Here is a 17157-nt window from a genome sequence, read left to right as displayed (position 1 = left end):
GCGTAAGTTTGGGGCATGATACTTTAGTTACAGTGTGGAAAAAGTGGATTAAATGAGTAAAATTAATACATAGGTATAGAGATTGAGAAAAGTATAAATTAGTTCAAAATGTTGAGTAATAACCTCACACTTAACCAACCATTTGTACATTCAATGACTATATTGGCTAAATATTTATCAAACAGATATTTTTGTGTTATTATAAATTAACTATTTCTTATGGAGTCCCTGCTATTTGCCACTTATATAAACAGTGACATTAATTATTTTCTGAGACGTGATGATGCTATGTATTCCATTCAGTCAGGCCTTGAAGTCTCCATCCCTCGCTTCCTGAGTTTTAGGATTACAGGCACACACCAATGTACCTTTTGAAAGGTGAGGAACCCAGAATAAGCACAACTCATGAATGCAATGACATTGCTAGCTAATGACCACACCAGAATTTGATCTCAGGTCAGTTTGACATCCTGCCAGATTTAGCTATGTTACTCAAAGAAACCTTTCACATTGTAAGTTATATTAACATCCTGTAAAGTCCAGAAAAAACAAAACAAAACATTTTGAACTAAAATATTTTTGTTGTCATACATGGGTCAATTGACCTAGATATCCAGAAAGAAGTTGCCTTTGCTTTATAGATGAATAATTTCATGTATATATCTCTACATGAATAGGTGACATTTAGAGCCCTTAAGCCCCAGATAAATTTGCATTCTCAGGAGTTTTTCACCATTTCTCCTAATTCTATGGTCTATTCTTTATTAATATTAACAGATATTAATATCAATAATTAACATTAACAAATATTAATAAAGAATATATTTGAAATAAGAGAGAGGAAGATGCATGCTATAATAATGTCAGAGTTTCCGGGGGAGGATATTATGAACCTGTTTGTATAAACAAGTTTTATTTGGGGTTCAGTATGAATTTTCAATAGATGATTTTCAGATAAGGAAGCAGCAATCCAAATGCAGTTATATAAACAAGAAGATCAGAGGGGACTTATCCTGAAGGGTATAAAATGAACAGAGTCTGGGCCATCACAGCATCCACTCGCCAATGCAAAGAAAGGTAGGTGTCTACCCTGAGCAGGCCCTGCAAACGAGATGCTTTTATTATCACTTCATTTTATTTTAACAGTGTAGCATTTCTTTAAAAACTGCAAACGTTGAGACAGAACTGATAGGCTCGACAGTTTTTAGTTATTGTTCCAGATCATGCAGGGGTGGGTGAAGGGGAGTGAGCCCCACATCGGCCGATGAGGTGAGCCCGCGCTGACTGAGGATGCAAACAGCCCGCCAGTCTGCTGGTGGAGAGTGAACAGGGTGCAAGAACTTCTCCTGCTCACAGGTCGACCTCAATGTGTTTAGCACTAGAATAACCTGTGCATTTAATCCTCATAATTACTAATGGCCATTTTGATGAAAATGTGTTTGGGGAGAGTTTTAGAGTTGATTCACTTTGGAGTGTGCATGGGTGACAGTGTTTTCACTGCCATCAGGGACACTCCATGTAATAAGATCTTTTTAGCTATTTAATAGCGAATCTCTCTTGGCTAGTATACAATACATACACCTTACTAATCTAATACAGTTTTCTTTCTGGAAAAGTACTCTGCTTTAGTGAAATGCTGGGGTTGCTCAGAAGTAGAAAAATTGATTCTTTTCATTGTACAGTAAGTAATGACTTCAAGTAGAAAAGAGAGGTAATAGATATTAGCAGAGCAGAGAGAAATGTGTTTCATAATGCGAATAATAAAAGCAGAAGGAAAATACGGAGAAAAGGTTAAGGGAATGAACACAGGGAAAGTGCTGAGAAAAGGAAGGTATTAGCACTGGTTTACACAGTGCTATGTAGCTAAGGAAATTTTCTTATATAGGAGTCTCATGCATTATTTTATTTTTATGACAGCATCATTGTAGATTACTAATTCTAATTTAACAAAGAATCACAGATTATTCGTGCTGTGAAGATTTTCCCGGTAGCCTTTTGATGTTTAACGTTTCTTTTATAGACAAGGAAATTGAGGTACAGGAAAGTTAAGTGAATAAAGTTTTACAATTTATAATAAAGAATCATTCACATTCTTTATCTTTGCGGCATTTTATGAGCACCATGACTGGTGATCCAGTCCTTTTTTATGCTTTGCTTTTGTTATGTTAAACTTCTATATTTATAATAGGGAGTCTTGCTGGGCAGTGGTGGCGCACGCCTTTAATCCCAACACTCGGGAGGCAGAGGCAGATGGATCTCCGAGTTTTAGACCAGTCTGGTCTACAGAGTGAGTTCCAGGACAGCCAGGACTACACAGAGAAACCCTGTCTCAAAAATTAACCAAAACCAAAAAACCAAAAACAAACAATCCCCCAACAACCCAAAAAAACAAAACCAAGAAACCCAAAAGGGAGTCTTAAAAGTGTCACTATTTTAGAAGAGCTTTTTAAAATTATGTGTGCATGTGTGTACTATATATGAGTGTGCCTGTGTAGACCAGAGACATTGATCCCCTGAAGCTGGAGTTACAAGGGCTCTGGGTGTGAGAGTTGTGCTCAGGTCCTTTACAAGAGACGTACTTGATCTTAGCCACTGAGCCATTTTTGCAGTCCTATCTTACAATTTTTAAAGGGTCACGTGTGTTCCTCTGTTTTTATCTAGCAGGTGAATAAATGAGATTAAATATTTTCATCAGTTTCTTATAGACCATGGGAAATTTATGCTCCTTAGGTTCTGAGCCAATATTCAGATTGTGGGTTACTGACATGCTGTTCCATGTAGAACTGTAGAGCTAGAAGCCGTTGGAGAACTGTGAAAATGGCCAGGGCTATGTGGACAGGAAGGGAGAGTATTCCATCACACTTACCTGGTTTCTATTTTTAAGATCCTTTGGAGAATCCTCTTGATCTGTGTCACTAATATAATAAACTAACTGAATACTATATAGGGAACTTATATTTTTATGAAACACCTGGCAAAAATCATAATTCCTGAGAAAGGAATTCTTATGGCTTCAGCTGGGGTAGAATCTTAACTGTAGAGCGAATATGAGGTTCAGTATGTGTGAGGCTTGGGTCCTACATCGGAATGCATCAAATAGCAAAACCAGGAATTCTTATGTTTTTACTTCCAAATGCAAACATTTAAAAAATGCTGCAAGGGATGCTCACATGTGTAATGCCTTGCTGAACAGTTTACCACCGAACACTTTTCCATTACTCATCCATCTACACGAGTAGCAAATGTAATAAATGGAGGGCAATCGAGTCATAGCTTGGATTTTCTTAGAGAACTTAGAACAAACTATATTTTAAATTTGTGTCATACTTGGTTCCTATTGAACTATTGGTGTTTTGGGTCAAGGACTATGTTAATACATGTCTCAGTGCATAGTCCAGATGCTCAGTACATGTGTGTTTATCCAATTTCGGCAATGCCTATGCTAGGAATAAAATAAGAGGTTGTTGAAATGGCTGTAGGAATTGACATTTAGAATTAATCCTTAGGAACTTTTGTAATACTTATTTTTGTCTTATACATTTACTGAAGACAAAATTCTGGTTACCTGGGACTGACTTACAAGGTTTCAGTAAGTAGAGATTTTAAAGTATGCAGCTTCCAATTGTTGTTGACACAGTTGACAGATTTGAGAAAATCTTGATATATTTATGATGATTGAATAAATTGTGTAGTGAATAATTTTCTTTTAATTTTTTATAGCTGTTTATTGTGGGGTGGTGGTGCTGGGGAAGCACGACAGCATAAATGTGGAGGTCAGGACAACTTCTGGGAAGGAGTCTGTTCTCTGCATCTACCATGTGTGTTCTGGGGCCTGAGCTCATGGTACTGGGCTTGAGCAGCAAATGCTTTTACCCCCGAGCCATCTTGGCAGTCAGTGAATAATAATCTAATAGAATTGCTTCAGTGAGGAATACACACACACACACACACACACACACACACACACACACACACACACCAACAATGATAGTTGAGAAGGAAAAACATCCAAACATACCTAGTTAGCTGAACAATATGAGTAAAAGGAAATAAAAAGTCTTCTTTATCTTAGATGTGATCAACCTACATCTAAAAGTCTGAAATTTGATTATCCTCTTTCAGTAACAGAATCAAAATAATTATAAGCCATAGCATTTCCCAGATCATTACAAGCTCAGCTGATACTGATAGCTTCTCCGTTAGACAGGCTGGCCGGGACACATGTTCTGCTCGGTGGCCCCCTTGCTGCCTCCCATACAGTCACGACTATAAAGATGGATCTGTTTTCTTGGTTGGACTAGTCTAAACGTGGCAAACTAGTATTTTCAGCTCTCTGTATTCTTTTAAATAATGAGTGCTCTGCAACTTCTATGTAAAATGATCTTTTATTTCAACTTGAATTTTTTTCAACTCTAAAAGAATACCTTCAGGATTCAGAAGGGCCTTCTAGCTGGTGTTATTACTTCACACTAGTCATAATTTTACCTGCATTTTTCAGGACCTTCTCCAGCTTCCTTGACTAGCAGTAGTAGAATTATAGGCAAGATTACAAACACTGGGGGGTATCAAAGTTTGGTTATTTTTCTTGGTTTCTTTCCATTTCTAATTATATGAATTTTTTAAGCTGTTGATCCAACATTTTTAGATACTTATAATTCTGGAAAAGTCCAGTCCGAAAGAATATTTATTGATTAATTCTTATAATGACAGGCATTTTATTACAGCTCCATTGACTGAATTATTTCACACTTAGTTTACCAAAAGCTGTCAGTTTTCTGTTGTGATATTGCAAGCTTGCATGTCACTTCCCAAGGGGGCGAGCTTCTGTACTATGAGTGTGCAGGTCCATAGCTGCATCTGAGTGTATGTGAGAAGGTCTGAGAAGATTGGATATGTAAAAACACCTTATGTAGGGCTCAGAGCTAAGTAACTATTCAGTGTATTTTAGCTGTCCCCATTATTGGCTGCGTGTTTATATATATGCATAAGCTTTCCACAAACATGCCTCTGAATGTACAGAAAGGATACATGTAATGAGTTCTGTGGTTTTTATCTTTGATTCAGCATGAGTGCTATCGTCCTGCTTTCCGTGCTTCTTGCTCTTGCATTTGGGCAAGCAGCATCTTTTTGTATTCCAACTGAATATACAATGTACGTGGATAGGAGAGAGTGCGCCTATTGCCTGGCCATCAACACCACCATCTGTGCCGGGTATTGTATGACAAGGGTATGTTGTTCACTGTACTTCTTTTAGCTACAAATTATATAGGCCAAAAGTGATCTGTTAATATTTAGAAAGTAAGTGAGATAAATCATAACATGATTTTCCAAAACCAATGGTACTGTCTCTTTGGGAAGCCAAGAGCATTGTCTTCAGAATTATAACAATGTGTCTCTGTTTGGAAAAAGAAATAAAGATACATTTGCAATAGTCTACCCCCAATTTATTTAAACCTCATTTTGTTCTCATGATCAAAGGTAAATGAGAAGAAGGTGTCTTTTGGGGGGCGGGGTCTCTGGGGGGTTAAGTGCAGATGTGTTAAGCTAGTATTGAGTAACAGAGTTCAAGAGTCCTCTAAAGGTCATCACTGAAATAAAGGGATGTCAGTAAATTATGGTCTTTCTATCGCACTATCTAGAGCAGTGTGAAATTTACACATTATGATCCCTTTACTTTCCATAGGATATTAACGGCAAGCCGTTTCTTTCCAAATACGCGCTCTCCCAGGATGTTTGCACATACAGAGACTTCATCTACAGAACTGTGGAGATACCAGGATGCCCACGCCATGTTGCTCCTTATTTCTCCTACCCTGTTGCCATAAGCTGCCGGTGCGGCAAGTGTAACACGGACTACAGTGACTGTACACACGAGGCCGTCGAGACCAACTACTGCACCAAGCCACAGACATTCTATCTGGGGGGATTTTCCGACTGACTTTAACGGTACTGCCATTTGCAATCTGGTTAAATGTGTTTACCTGGAATAGAACTAATAAAATACCATTGATACGTTTTGCCTACTGTTTAATCCATAGGCACATCCACACGGGCATTAGGGAGCTTAGGAAGCTTTAGAAGGAGAGGTGCATGAAAGAGGCTGTCATGGTTTCCATACAGAGCAGATGAAGGCAAAAGGAAAAGTGGAACATGAGCTGCCACTCAGCCTCGGAGATGTTGCCTACAGACAGCAGGGGGTCTGTCCTGACCTAGAAAGCCAGTGAGAAGGTACTGCAGAGTTACAGAAAGAAAGGGCTGTCTTTAGAAGCTGGAGGAATACACTGTCCCTTTAAAGGCCGGCAGCAGGGCTTGAGTGCATTGGTGAGACAGGTCCCTATGGAATGTGGCACAGAAAACATTATCCCTGTCATTCATGTGCTCTGAATAAAACTCCACCCAAACTCAGCCAAGAGCACGGGCGCCATTCTCTTTAATTTAATTACTCTGGCGAGCCAGCTGACCTGTGAAAGGGATACCCTGGAAGGTCAGCTAATAAAGCCTGCAAAAGAGGCCACGATCATTTTACATGTGGAAGCCTAAATCCTTCATAGTCCCTCAAGTAACAAGAGATACCTTCCAGCATTTATACCAAAAGCAACTTATGCTTTGGGGCTTTGGCGATCATAAAACACTAGTACAACGCCACAGGTTTCAGGGTCAGGGGAGAGGGCTAAGAGATTCAATGGAGTGGGTTCTGTTGTTTTAACCTTAACCTTTGTTTATAGGGAGACATTGCTTTGGGTTTATAGGCTTAGTAGCGGGATATTTCTCTTTTCCTTCCTTAGATGCTCCTTCTTAAGAGTTGAACTTTAAGTGATGTTCTGTGGACTCAATCTTGAAAAGACTGTCTTCTATTCAGCCATTAATTGTCACCATGAAGTTGAAAACTACTTCTCAGTAGGGCCACGTAGAGTGGCTGTGTCGCACAGCCACTGGGGAAGCTTAGCTGAGCATCTTGTGAATGCCTGCACGCTGACAGGGCCACAGGGGACATGGTGCAGATGACTGGTACCAAGCCCTCACTTAGCCAAGGATGAGGGAATAACCGTGCACTTCCTTCCATACAAGAGCCACACAGCTACAGTACTCTCACCTTAATATCTAAAGCTGACACTTGCCTGACCACTAATCGAAAGCTGGGACTCGGAGTTCTCATGCCAACTGATAACAAGCACACAGTCATTTAAGATTGTTAATCAAATATAGACATTTGATGGCCGTGTAAAATGTATAGAGTTCAAACCTACCTGGCATTAGCCGCAAATGATTCTCAAGCATCCTGAAAGTGATTTTTTGTCAAGAGATTTGGACTCTAGAAAGGACAAGTTGTTCACAGAGGCTACCGATAGACAGCACAGCTTTGGAAAATTTTATCTTTTGAATTACTTTAATAAATTTCCTGACTCTGCAGGGAGGAGCCAACTCAGACCATGGATATAACCAGCCAGCACTATCACCAGCACAAGAGTGGGCTCGTGACTTACTTTCACTGAAGGGAGTGTGTTTGGAAGATGCACATGTGAATTTTATTAAACTATCCTTGAAGGTGAAGCTGTCTCAAACACAAAAAACCTTAGGGCGGAGCTCAGGGATCGAGGTATCCAACAACTTACCTAGCTGGGTCCACATGCTTGGAGATATGGTAACTCTGTTGTGAGGGACCTTGGTGTCCTTTTGGTTTAAAACAAGGAAAATGGATAGAGAGGCTCAGAAATGGGAAGAGGAAGTGCTGGAGGATGGCTCAGAGGACAGAGCACTGCTGTCTTTCCAGAGGACCCGGGTTCAATTCCTAGCACCCACAGGGCAGATCACAACTGTTTTAAGTCCAGTTCCAGGCAATCTGGTGTAGCATGAATAATAAAACCCAGAGACAGATATTGGGGTTCAACCTGAAGATCAGAAAAGAAGGCAGCCAACCACTAGAGAGACCTTTTACCTCTACCAAATCTTCAGAACGAAGGGGCGAGATCCCGTCTTCGTGAATCCTCAGATTCCACACTCCACTGAGTTCCTGTCTCTTCCCCTTTATATTCCTCTCTCCCCACAGCCATATCACTCCTGTCTCCACTTCCTTAGTGCAGGAATGAAAAGTGTGTGACTCCCAAACACTGGGATTAAAGATGTGAACCACCATCACCTGGATCTGTTTCTGGATTTATCTAGTGTAGCGCAGGGTAGCCTTGAACTCACAGAAATCCATCTGCCTCTGTCTCCTGAGTCCTGGGATTAAATGTGTGTGCCACCACTGCCTGGCTTGTATGGCTGACTAGTGTGGCTGCTTTGCCCTCTGATCTTCAGGCAAGCTTTATTTATTAAAACACAAATAATATACCACTGTAATCTGGCAGCTTCACACAGACATACATGTAGGCAAAACACCAGTGCACATAAAATAAAAATATATTAATTTTTTAAAAAAGAAATGGGAAGATGAAAAATCATTGCTTATAATGTGGGTGAAAGGCAGACACTGGAGCATCGCTGGGAGTGATCCTTAAGTTCCCTGTAAAGGTCAAAGGATTCAGTTTTTTACCAGAGGAACTCAATGCTCCAAGAAAAAAAAAGTCTCATTTGACTAAAATATAAACTATAAAGAGCTCTCTCAAAACTCAAGGATTTGGGGCCCCTGCTGCAGCAGTCTTTCATGGCCACATTCATGGAGAAAAAGTAGAATGTAGCAGCAAGGATGTGTCACAAGTTCACAGCATAGCATGGCACTTCCTGGTAATAGGAAATTCTAATAATAGAAAATCTCCTTTATAAAACAAAACCATCTTTAAAATGCAAGTCTGAGCGAACACAAAAATCCTCGTATTGAGGTTACTTCTTCTCTAGTCTATTTTTCAATGATTTTTCTTGCTTGTCTGCTGTAGTTAATGTCTCCTTTTCTGTCTTATAAGACAATTCGGTGTCAGTGTCTTTTCTTCAGCTCCCCTTTATCCACTTCACTCAGTATACATGTCTCTCCTGGTGGCTGCATGCTGCTTCTCCCCTGCCTGCTTTCAGGACTCAAGTTGGACTGATGGAGGGGCATGATGTTCAGGTTAGGAGCTGGGCAGAGAGCTGACTGCAATCCCTCCCGGTGGGAGTCATTCCTGGAACTCAATTTCACCTGTGAAAAGGAGGGCTTGGTTTGGGGATTGAAGCCACTGGGGGGCATCTTTGGCATCTCTTAGAAACAGAGAGTCAAGCCAGAGGGGACTAAGACAGCCCGAGGAGGAGAAAGACACCCTGATTACATTTGAGTATAATCTGAAGCCCCCACCCTTAAAGAAAGCCCCACTTTCTCATTTGACACTGGCACTTGAAAAGCCTTGGTTGATGCAGCGGCTTTAGTTTCAGATGTCCCTAATACCATCCCTTAAGTGCGCATCTTCCCTCGCTGTGTGTCATGGTTCGTTTCCTCTTTCTTGACCTTTCTCTTTGGTGGGAAACAGCTGTGACCTCACTCACCCGCACACACGCAGACAAAAAGGAAGAAAGGAAGGAAGAAAAAAAAGAAAAAGTCTACAACTCCGTGCAGTGTTCTAGTTACTTCCCCCATGAATTATTATTCTAGGGCTTTTTAAAAAGTCAGCCATAGTAGCCACATACTTTCTTACTTCTCATTCTCCAAACTACCATTTGTATGCTACTTCTGTTCTTCTTTGAAGCTGTTTCAGTAAGGGTGACAGTGGCTAGTTAGTGACCCAATACACAGACAGCTCTTGTCTTGATCCCTTTGCTTCCAAAGAGCCTGGTGAAGAACACATACCTGCATTCACAAGGCTATAGAGCTACAGCATTCGATTAGTCCTAATGAGGATGAAATCAGCCTTTTCTCATTTTTCTTTTGAGACCAAGTCTCAGCCTAGGCTGGCCTTGAACTTTTAATGTAGCCCCGCTGGCTTCGAGCCTATGGTCCTCTTGTCCTTGCCTCCCAAGTGCCGAGGCTGCAAGTGTGGACCACAATGCCTCTCACGTATTTTTAAATATGCATTTTCTTTTTAATCTTCATTTTCAAGGATGACTTAAAATCTATGTTATAGCCGTTAGCTGGTAATGTAGGTCTGGACTGTAGTTGGGGGATAATTTTGCTTGATGCTGATATAGGTATGAAGATTCTAAACTTTGAAGGAAAATCTAGATCTGCAGTAATCTCAAGTGTCCTGTTGGTCCTTTGGACACCGCTAAATGAAGAACATATAAAAAATTAGAATTTGTAGTAATTTGTCCTTGGATGTCCTAAGAAAGTACCTATTTCAGTAATCTGAAGCTGGCTTCCACTTAAAGAAACCATAGCTTTTCTTTAGCTAGAAGTGAGGTTAGATGCCAGATGTCGGCTACTGCAGGAACACAGGCCGCTCAGAGAGAATTTGTGAGTCTGAGGTTAAGGAATATGTGAGGAATAAATGACTGTTGCAGGGTTTTTAACTTATTAGCATAGAGCACTCTAATTAAAAAATTTTCAGATTTATTTATTTTATGAAAATTTATATTTTGCCTTCACGTATGTGTGTGTACCATGTATGCGCCTGATACCCACAGAGGTCAGAAGAAGGCATTAGGTTCTCTGGTTGTCATGGCTGTGAGCCATCATGTTGATTCAGCGAACCAAACCTGGGTCCTCTGTAGGGGCAACAAGTGTTCTGATTTCATAAACTGTGCTTTCTCATTAAGGCTTAAAAAATATTTATTATTTCTTTGTGTGTGTACCTGCATGAGTTTATCTGCACCATAAGCATGCTGGTGCTCTCTGAGCTACAGGAGTGTGAACCCCCTGATGAGGATGCTAAGGCCCAGGTCCTCTGCAAGAGCAGCAAGCACTTTTAACCACTGAACCTCCGGCCCCTCTCACTGGAGATTTAACGGCGAGTGGTGGCTTATCTTATTTGAAGCTGGGCACTCTCACTTTTCTATAGAAAGTCCTTTACAGCAATCTTAGAGTTCTTTTCTGAGCTTCAGTGTCATATACCCAAAGAGTTTATTTCTCCTCTTTTAAAAGCTGTGTGTGTGCGTGCACATGTGTGCGTGTGTGCGTGTGTCTGTGTGTGCTTGCACATGCCCAGATGTACAATGGTGCATGCGTGGAGGGCAGAGGACAACTTGTGGGAGTCTGTTCTCTCCTTCCCACACGTGGGATCCAGGGATTGAAGTCAGGCCATTAGGCTTGGTGGCAAGTGCCTTAATCTACCGAGTCCCCAGCCCCGCCCCCCAGGTTCCTCTCTCACTCTCACATCCGGCTTCTTTTGGGTACTTTGTGTTAGGGTGGGTGCCAAGCACATCAGTTAGGATCTTTAGGGCTGGTCTTTGCCACCATCTCCTCATTCTGAAACGTAGTTATCTTTAAAAGTCTTGATACTTGAAAGCTTGGTTTGTTAAAGCTTTCTTTCATAATCCACTATTTACAGCTTTTCTCCTTACCTTTGGACAAAAATAAGATTTATTGGGGCTATTTATTTATTATTTTGTTAGTTTGGGACAAGCCCTCCTTGAATGTCTTCACGTACTATTTCAGAGCCTTCTTGTATGTTTTCCTCTGAAGACAAAAGCACACAGTTTCTTCTGTTTCAACAGTGGCCAGTGTGTAAGTGTTTTTCAGGAGTCAGGCCAAAGATGTCAACATCAAGGAAGTTTTTCTCTGGACCACGTTTCCCAAATTTGAGTGGGCCCACTCTGGGTTAATGATTATCATAGCACTACGGCAATACATGCCTACTTTTCCAATCTTACCTTGTCATGTCCATAATCTGCTAAGGGACCATTAAATTCATAAGATAACGTCAAACAGCAAGAAACAAAACAAAACAAAAAACCTCCCAATAATCAGAATGCATATTACAAGCGGGAGCAGGCCCAGAGAAAAATATATAGATGCCAGATGTGACTATTATATAGCTTTTGAATTAAACCAGAATTGGAAAATCAAAAGATATTAATGGGTTTAACAAATGTTCATATAGCAAATTGAGATCATGTGTAACTATTTTAAATTTTGTATGATTTTTAGAAAATGACTTATACAGACCTCTTTGTCAGAGTATAACCACAATTATAATAGCTAGTATTCAGTGTTCCTAGGTATGGTAAGTATTTTATGTTTATTATTAACTTATTTAAAATTAACATGAAATTTAAATTTCTTTAATTTTTTTTTTTTTTTGCTATTTGGTAGGAGTAAAAAAATTTATAAAATATACATGAGGAAAAACCCCAAACACAAAAAGGTTTCTGGCATATTACCTCAACACTTTCCGAAGCCAGCATAGACTGGCTTTGTAAAACACAGGGCATGGTACTTGTATGAGTCATGATTTCCCTGTTTCCAGTGGACAGCATCCCTTACGGACACCAAATAACAACATTTTATATTGCTGTAATATTTTCACCTTTAAAAAACATCTATATAGAAAAAATTCTTTTCTAGTGAAAAAATGGGGCATGTTTAAAGAAAATAGAAAACTGTCCCTCTTAGCTGGGTGGTGGCAGCACATGCCTTTAATCGCAGTACTGGGGAGGCAGTGATAGGCGGATCTCTGTGAGTTCAAGGCCAGCCTGGTCTACAAGAGCTACCTCCGGGACAGGCTCCAAAGCTACACAGAGAAACCCTGTTGTCTTGAAAACAAAACAAAAAACCAAACCAAAAAAAAAAAAAAAAAAGAAAAGAAAAGAAAAAAAGAAAAATTGTCCCTCTTAAAATACATACAAATACCAATTTGATTCCGATGCATTCAAGCACTGATTGAGTCAGCACCACCTTCAAGAGCCATAGATTGTTCTTTCTCAGTGATGGGGAAATGAGATGGACTTGGTGTTGAAGAGCTTGTCAATGGGGCCGTGAAAGATGGGCTGTGGGGAGTCCTAGTGGCTGGCCTCTGGGTCACCGAAACCCTTACCAGCGACAAGACAGCAACTCATTGAATATTTGGAACACATATTTCAGAAGGGAGAGAATGCTGTTCCTTATAGATTATTATTGAGACTATCATCATTTCCCCGAGAGTCTCCTTCTCGGGCAGCCACATCATTAGAGGCGTCACAGGGAAGGGATGGGTATTGCTGCGGGAGGACCACAATGGACCCAGGATTCATTTGACAGGCCAAGCCACAGACAACCATGCTTCTCTGGAGTAAAGAGAAACAATTTGGGTGAACTGGAGTTAGTTAAACACAGCTGTATGCAGTTAGAATTGTTGGGGTACTGCTTTTGGGTCCACCTCACAATGGCAGAATGGAAGGGGTCACCCATCTGTTTTCATAACATTGTTTGGGTAAACTGGGTAACACATTTTAATAGGGAATGTGAGTGTGGATAAAAAGATACACTACGATTTTAAGAGAACTCAAGCAGAGTAAGTACATAGAAAATTTAATTTGAAATAACTTAAAATGTTTGGGTTTGATCTCAAATTAGTTCAGGTATACAGAAACAACTGAAAATGTATACACATGGGCATGTGTATGCATACAAACATTTATCTCCATAATTTCATACAGGCACACATGTATTAAAATTACATATGTATAAATCCTCAAGAGATATGTATTTAAGATATGTATAGGTCAAGACATAGGGATTATATATCTCTATAGATATAGCTTTATCTATTCACATAAAGATATATATCCATCTTTCCTCCGAGATGGAATTCTCTAATCTTACGCACACATTCTTTGGAAAGCTTAAGCCACAGGAGGTACACTAATCACACATAGCACAGGTTTCTAGACTTATTCCTCCACGGTAAAAAAATTATTTCTATTCTTCCACTTATAGTTCCTGCGGTTTTCCTTCAAGTTGTTCATTCAGATAGAGAATGAAACTCAGTTCTGAACGGAAAATAATTCTGAGCTGGTGTAACCTGAGGACACACTTCAGCCTGCTCTCTGTCCTCAGGCGGACATAGAAACCGAAGCTATAAGATGGGCCTCTTTGCTTCAAAGGTTGTGTTTGTCAGCGACTGGGGTTTAAAAACTTGAAGTAATTAAAAAAAAAACTAATAATTTGCTTAGGTAGAGTAGTCACGCACAGTTAAACTGTCAACCCCCTCACACTTTTCTCTCTAAAGCTAGTAGCAGTAGCAAGAACGGCTGAAAGAAAAAGCTCTGGGAAGTTTCTTAGCACTTTAACACATACCCAAAGTCTTGTGTGTTCCTAGTGGGCACAGAAGCTCTTCTTAGGGTTTCCAAAATTCCTCCCACCCTCACTTTTGTGTGGTCAAATACAATGTTAAAATCTGTAATTTATGCACTTTAACAAGCTGTTAAATCATGACAAACTTGCCGGTTTAGATCCCTGCTCTGGGGTTTCCCTCTTGCAGTCAAAAGACTAAGCTCTGGCTGGGTTTTCCCACTTCAAATCAACCATTCAGCCCCCAAAGAACCTGAGCACTGCTTTCCACAGGGCTTTGCTGAGAAAGAACACACACGTGCTGGAGCTGTATGTAGAAAAGTATCTTTGATTCACCAGCTTGCCTTTGTTGTGTGTACACATCTTGGAGAAGGTGTTTATCTTGGTTTGACCATGTTACTCATAATATAATATCTTGTGTTATGGGGGATTTATTTATTTTAAAGGATGAAAACTGTATTCTAAATCTATAAAGAACTCTCTACATGGATTAATTAGAAAAATGCAAAAAATTAGGAAGATATGTAAACTCAAGTTATGAGGTATTCCAAAGGAGCAGTGCCAGTGGGGTTCGCCCGCCCCACACTGCAGCGCTCTTGCTGTCTGCCACTGTGGGGTTCGCCCGCCCCGCACTGCAGCGCCCTTGCTGTCTGCCACTGTGGGGTTCGCCCAACCTCACACTGCAGCGCTCTTGCTGTCTGTCTGCCACTGTGGGGTTCGCCCGCCCCGCACTGCAGCGCTCTTGCTGTCTGCCACTGTGGGGTTCGCCCAACCTCACACTGCAGCGCTCTTGCTGTCTGTCTGCCACTGTGGGGTTCGCCCGCCCCGCACTGCAGCGCTCTTGCTGTCTGCCACTGTGGGGTTCGCCCAACCTCACACTGCAGCGCTCTTGCTGTCTGCCACTGTGGGGTTCGCCCAACCTCACACTGCAGCGCTCTTGCTGTCTGTCTGCCACTGCAACTGGAGAAGCACCAGGAGCGGGAGATGGGAGCCCTTCTGGAAAGGCGAGGCTTCCAGCAGCTCAAAGCAGAGGCAGGAAAGAGAGGGTTAAAGCAACATCTACATGCCTTTGTCTAGCAACATTTTCCCCCTTAAAAGTTGCTAATTTTAGTCCTAAAAGCACTCACTTTTACGGGGCACGTGCTTGTTTATGTAACTTCCCTTTCCAGAGAGAGGTTTTCTGCTTTTAAATACTAAGAAAGTATGGTGTTTTCAAATTAGATTTTCCATGCTATATTTAATTTTACAGATGTGTTTAGTTCTAAAACTGTGGGTTTACTGTATTCTGGGGAGAATATATATACGCCAAGAAACCTTTACACTCAACTCAGACACAGTTAATCTTGACCCCTCAATTCTAATAGCTTATTGCTTCCATTAACTAGAAATCCTGCATTCTCTTTATGGATCTAACTTAAATGGCTAAAATCTGAGAAATGGGCCATTGTCACATTCCCTGAACAGCCAGGTTTTACAAGTCTTTCAAAACTTGATCGCTTTTTTCCTGGTACTTCAATAGGTTTTCCGTCTGCACACACGAACTAGGGATTCCCAGGAAACAAATATCAGTACTGCAATGCATATACCAGAAACATACAGACCACACGTGACATTCACTCAAGGGGCAAGTCAGTAATGAGTCAGACATACATACATGTGCAAATGTACAGTTAAAAGCAAATTATTTTAGCTTCTAAAATCCTGAATATTAAAAGTGAGCTGAGATAGCTCTTGTGACATTTAGCATGAACACTCTAGACTGCCATTTCCATGACGAAGTATCTTCAAATCACATCTCGTGAGTTTCTTATTGCGCAGCAAAGCACCATGCTGAATATCATGCCAAAGATCTGCAACAGAGAAAACACTCCTTAGCAACTTGCACACACGGCTTCTATAAGATCAGCAATGGTGGCCGTGTCTAGCTCAAGTTATGAAAGAAGCGTAACCAATGCCATTGACTGTAAATGACATCTTATATGTTCTTTAAAGATGGCTATTAGCAAGACTTATGTGTCAGCCTAGCTGAACTGCTGTTTTCTTTCTTAACAGACAAGTCTATTTGAAGAAAGGGCTCTGTTTCTGGCTTATGGTTCTTAACGGTTACGGAAGGTTGATACATTTCTAGCTTTTGAATTTTATATTTTGGGTGAATCTCAGATTTATTTTATTCACTCAGAAAAATGTTTTCTTAATTTCTTAGGTAAATGTGCTTTTGGTCTAACTGTGAGAAAAGCTTTAGTTCCTACAGCAGCGAAGACCCATGAAACAGTGCAACTTCTCTTCATTCTTGGTCTCTTTCTATGCAAATAACACATGACTGTCTAAATCAGTAGTTCTGCAAAACATAAATAGAAGTTATTGAACTACAATATTCCTGACTTCTTCTGTCTCCTGGATAGTTCTCTAAGAAGCCAAAAACCTGGACGGAACTATTTTCTCTCTGGTTTGAAGAGAAAAATACCAAGACATCCTTTATGTCCTCAGTCATCACCCCTACAAGTCCACAGCCAGAGGAACCCTGCCTGTGGATGCCTCTTAACAAGTGATAATGGTCATTTTTAAAGTTTGATGCTGTGACCTTGATTCGCTCCTCAGTCCCATCCTAAGACAGGCTAGGATCTGTGACTGTTCAATGCATCAAGGAAGGAGTGATGAGTTGTTCTGGGCAGGCAAAGGCAGACCGAGCTAAGGGTTCAGCCAGCAAAGAGTTTAGGTCTATGGTTGACCAGGACCCGGTGCCAGAGTGTGGTCGGGGAGACACCTAATGGGCGTTTGGTTAAGTGTTACACTGTGCAGTCTTTCCATAGTGGAAGAAGAACTCAAGAAGAAACTCCTGATCCAAGACAGACAAGCAAGGCTATTTCCCCCTTTCCATGGCTACAAGTTTGGATGTGACTGCCACCTCATCCTGGGTATAGTCTGAGGGGTTCCCTTTGGAGAGCCTTCACTCTCAGCTTGTGGGGGTCATGGGTCAGGGCTGTCTGTCTCTGCTGAGACTGCATAATTGTTTACTTGACAACTCCATTAAGTGGAGTGTTTTCAAA

At 40.8% G+C, this 17157-nt stretch overlaps 2 protein-coding genes across 2 annotated transcripts in view; one reads left to right on the top strand and one right to left on the bottom strand.

Moving 5' to 3' along the window:
* Nucleotides 1-5065: 5065 nt before the first annotated feature.
* Tshb (thyroid stimulating hormone subunit beta) lies at nucleotides 5066-5938 on the top strand. Its single transcript, XM_041637868.1, has 2 exons — nucleotides 5066-5227; nucleotides 5684-5938. Exons 1-2 carry the CDS (start codon nucleotides 5066-5068, stop codon nucleotides 5936-5938), a joined length of 417 nt encoding a protein of 138 aa, XP_041493802.1.
* Nucleotides 5939-13437: 7499 nt separating this feature from the next.
* Tspan2 (tetraspanin 2) overlaps nucleotides 13438-17157 on the bottom strand; it is a 39766-nt gene continuing 36046 nt past the window's right edge. The window contains exon 8 of the mRNA XM_041638251.1: nucleotides 13438-15960. Within this exon, the coding sequence (XP_041494185.1) occupies nucleotides 15895-15960 (66 nt within the window). The 3' untranslated portion in view covers nucleotides 13438-15894. The remainder of the gene's footprint in view (nucleotides 15961-17157) is intronic.

This window comes from Microtus oregoni, unplaced genomic scaffold (genome assembly GCF_018167655.1).
Source record: "Microtus oregoni isolate MIOR12 unplaced genomic scaffold, Mior012 000054F_ref0000373, whole genome shotgun sequence".
Lineage (NCBI taxonomy): Eukaryota > Metazoa > Chordata > Mammalia > Rodentia > Cricetidae > Microtus > Microtus oregoni.
The sequence above is the reverse complement of the archived record's forward strand: the minus strand, read 5'-3'. Positions and strand labels throughout refer to the sequence as shown.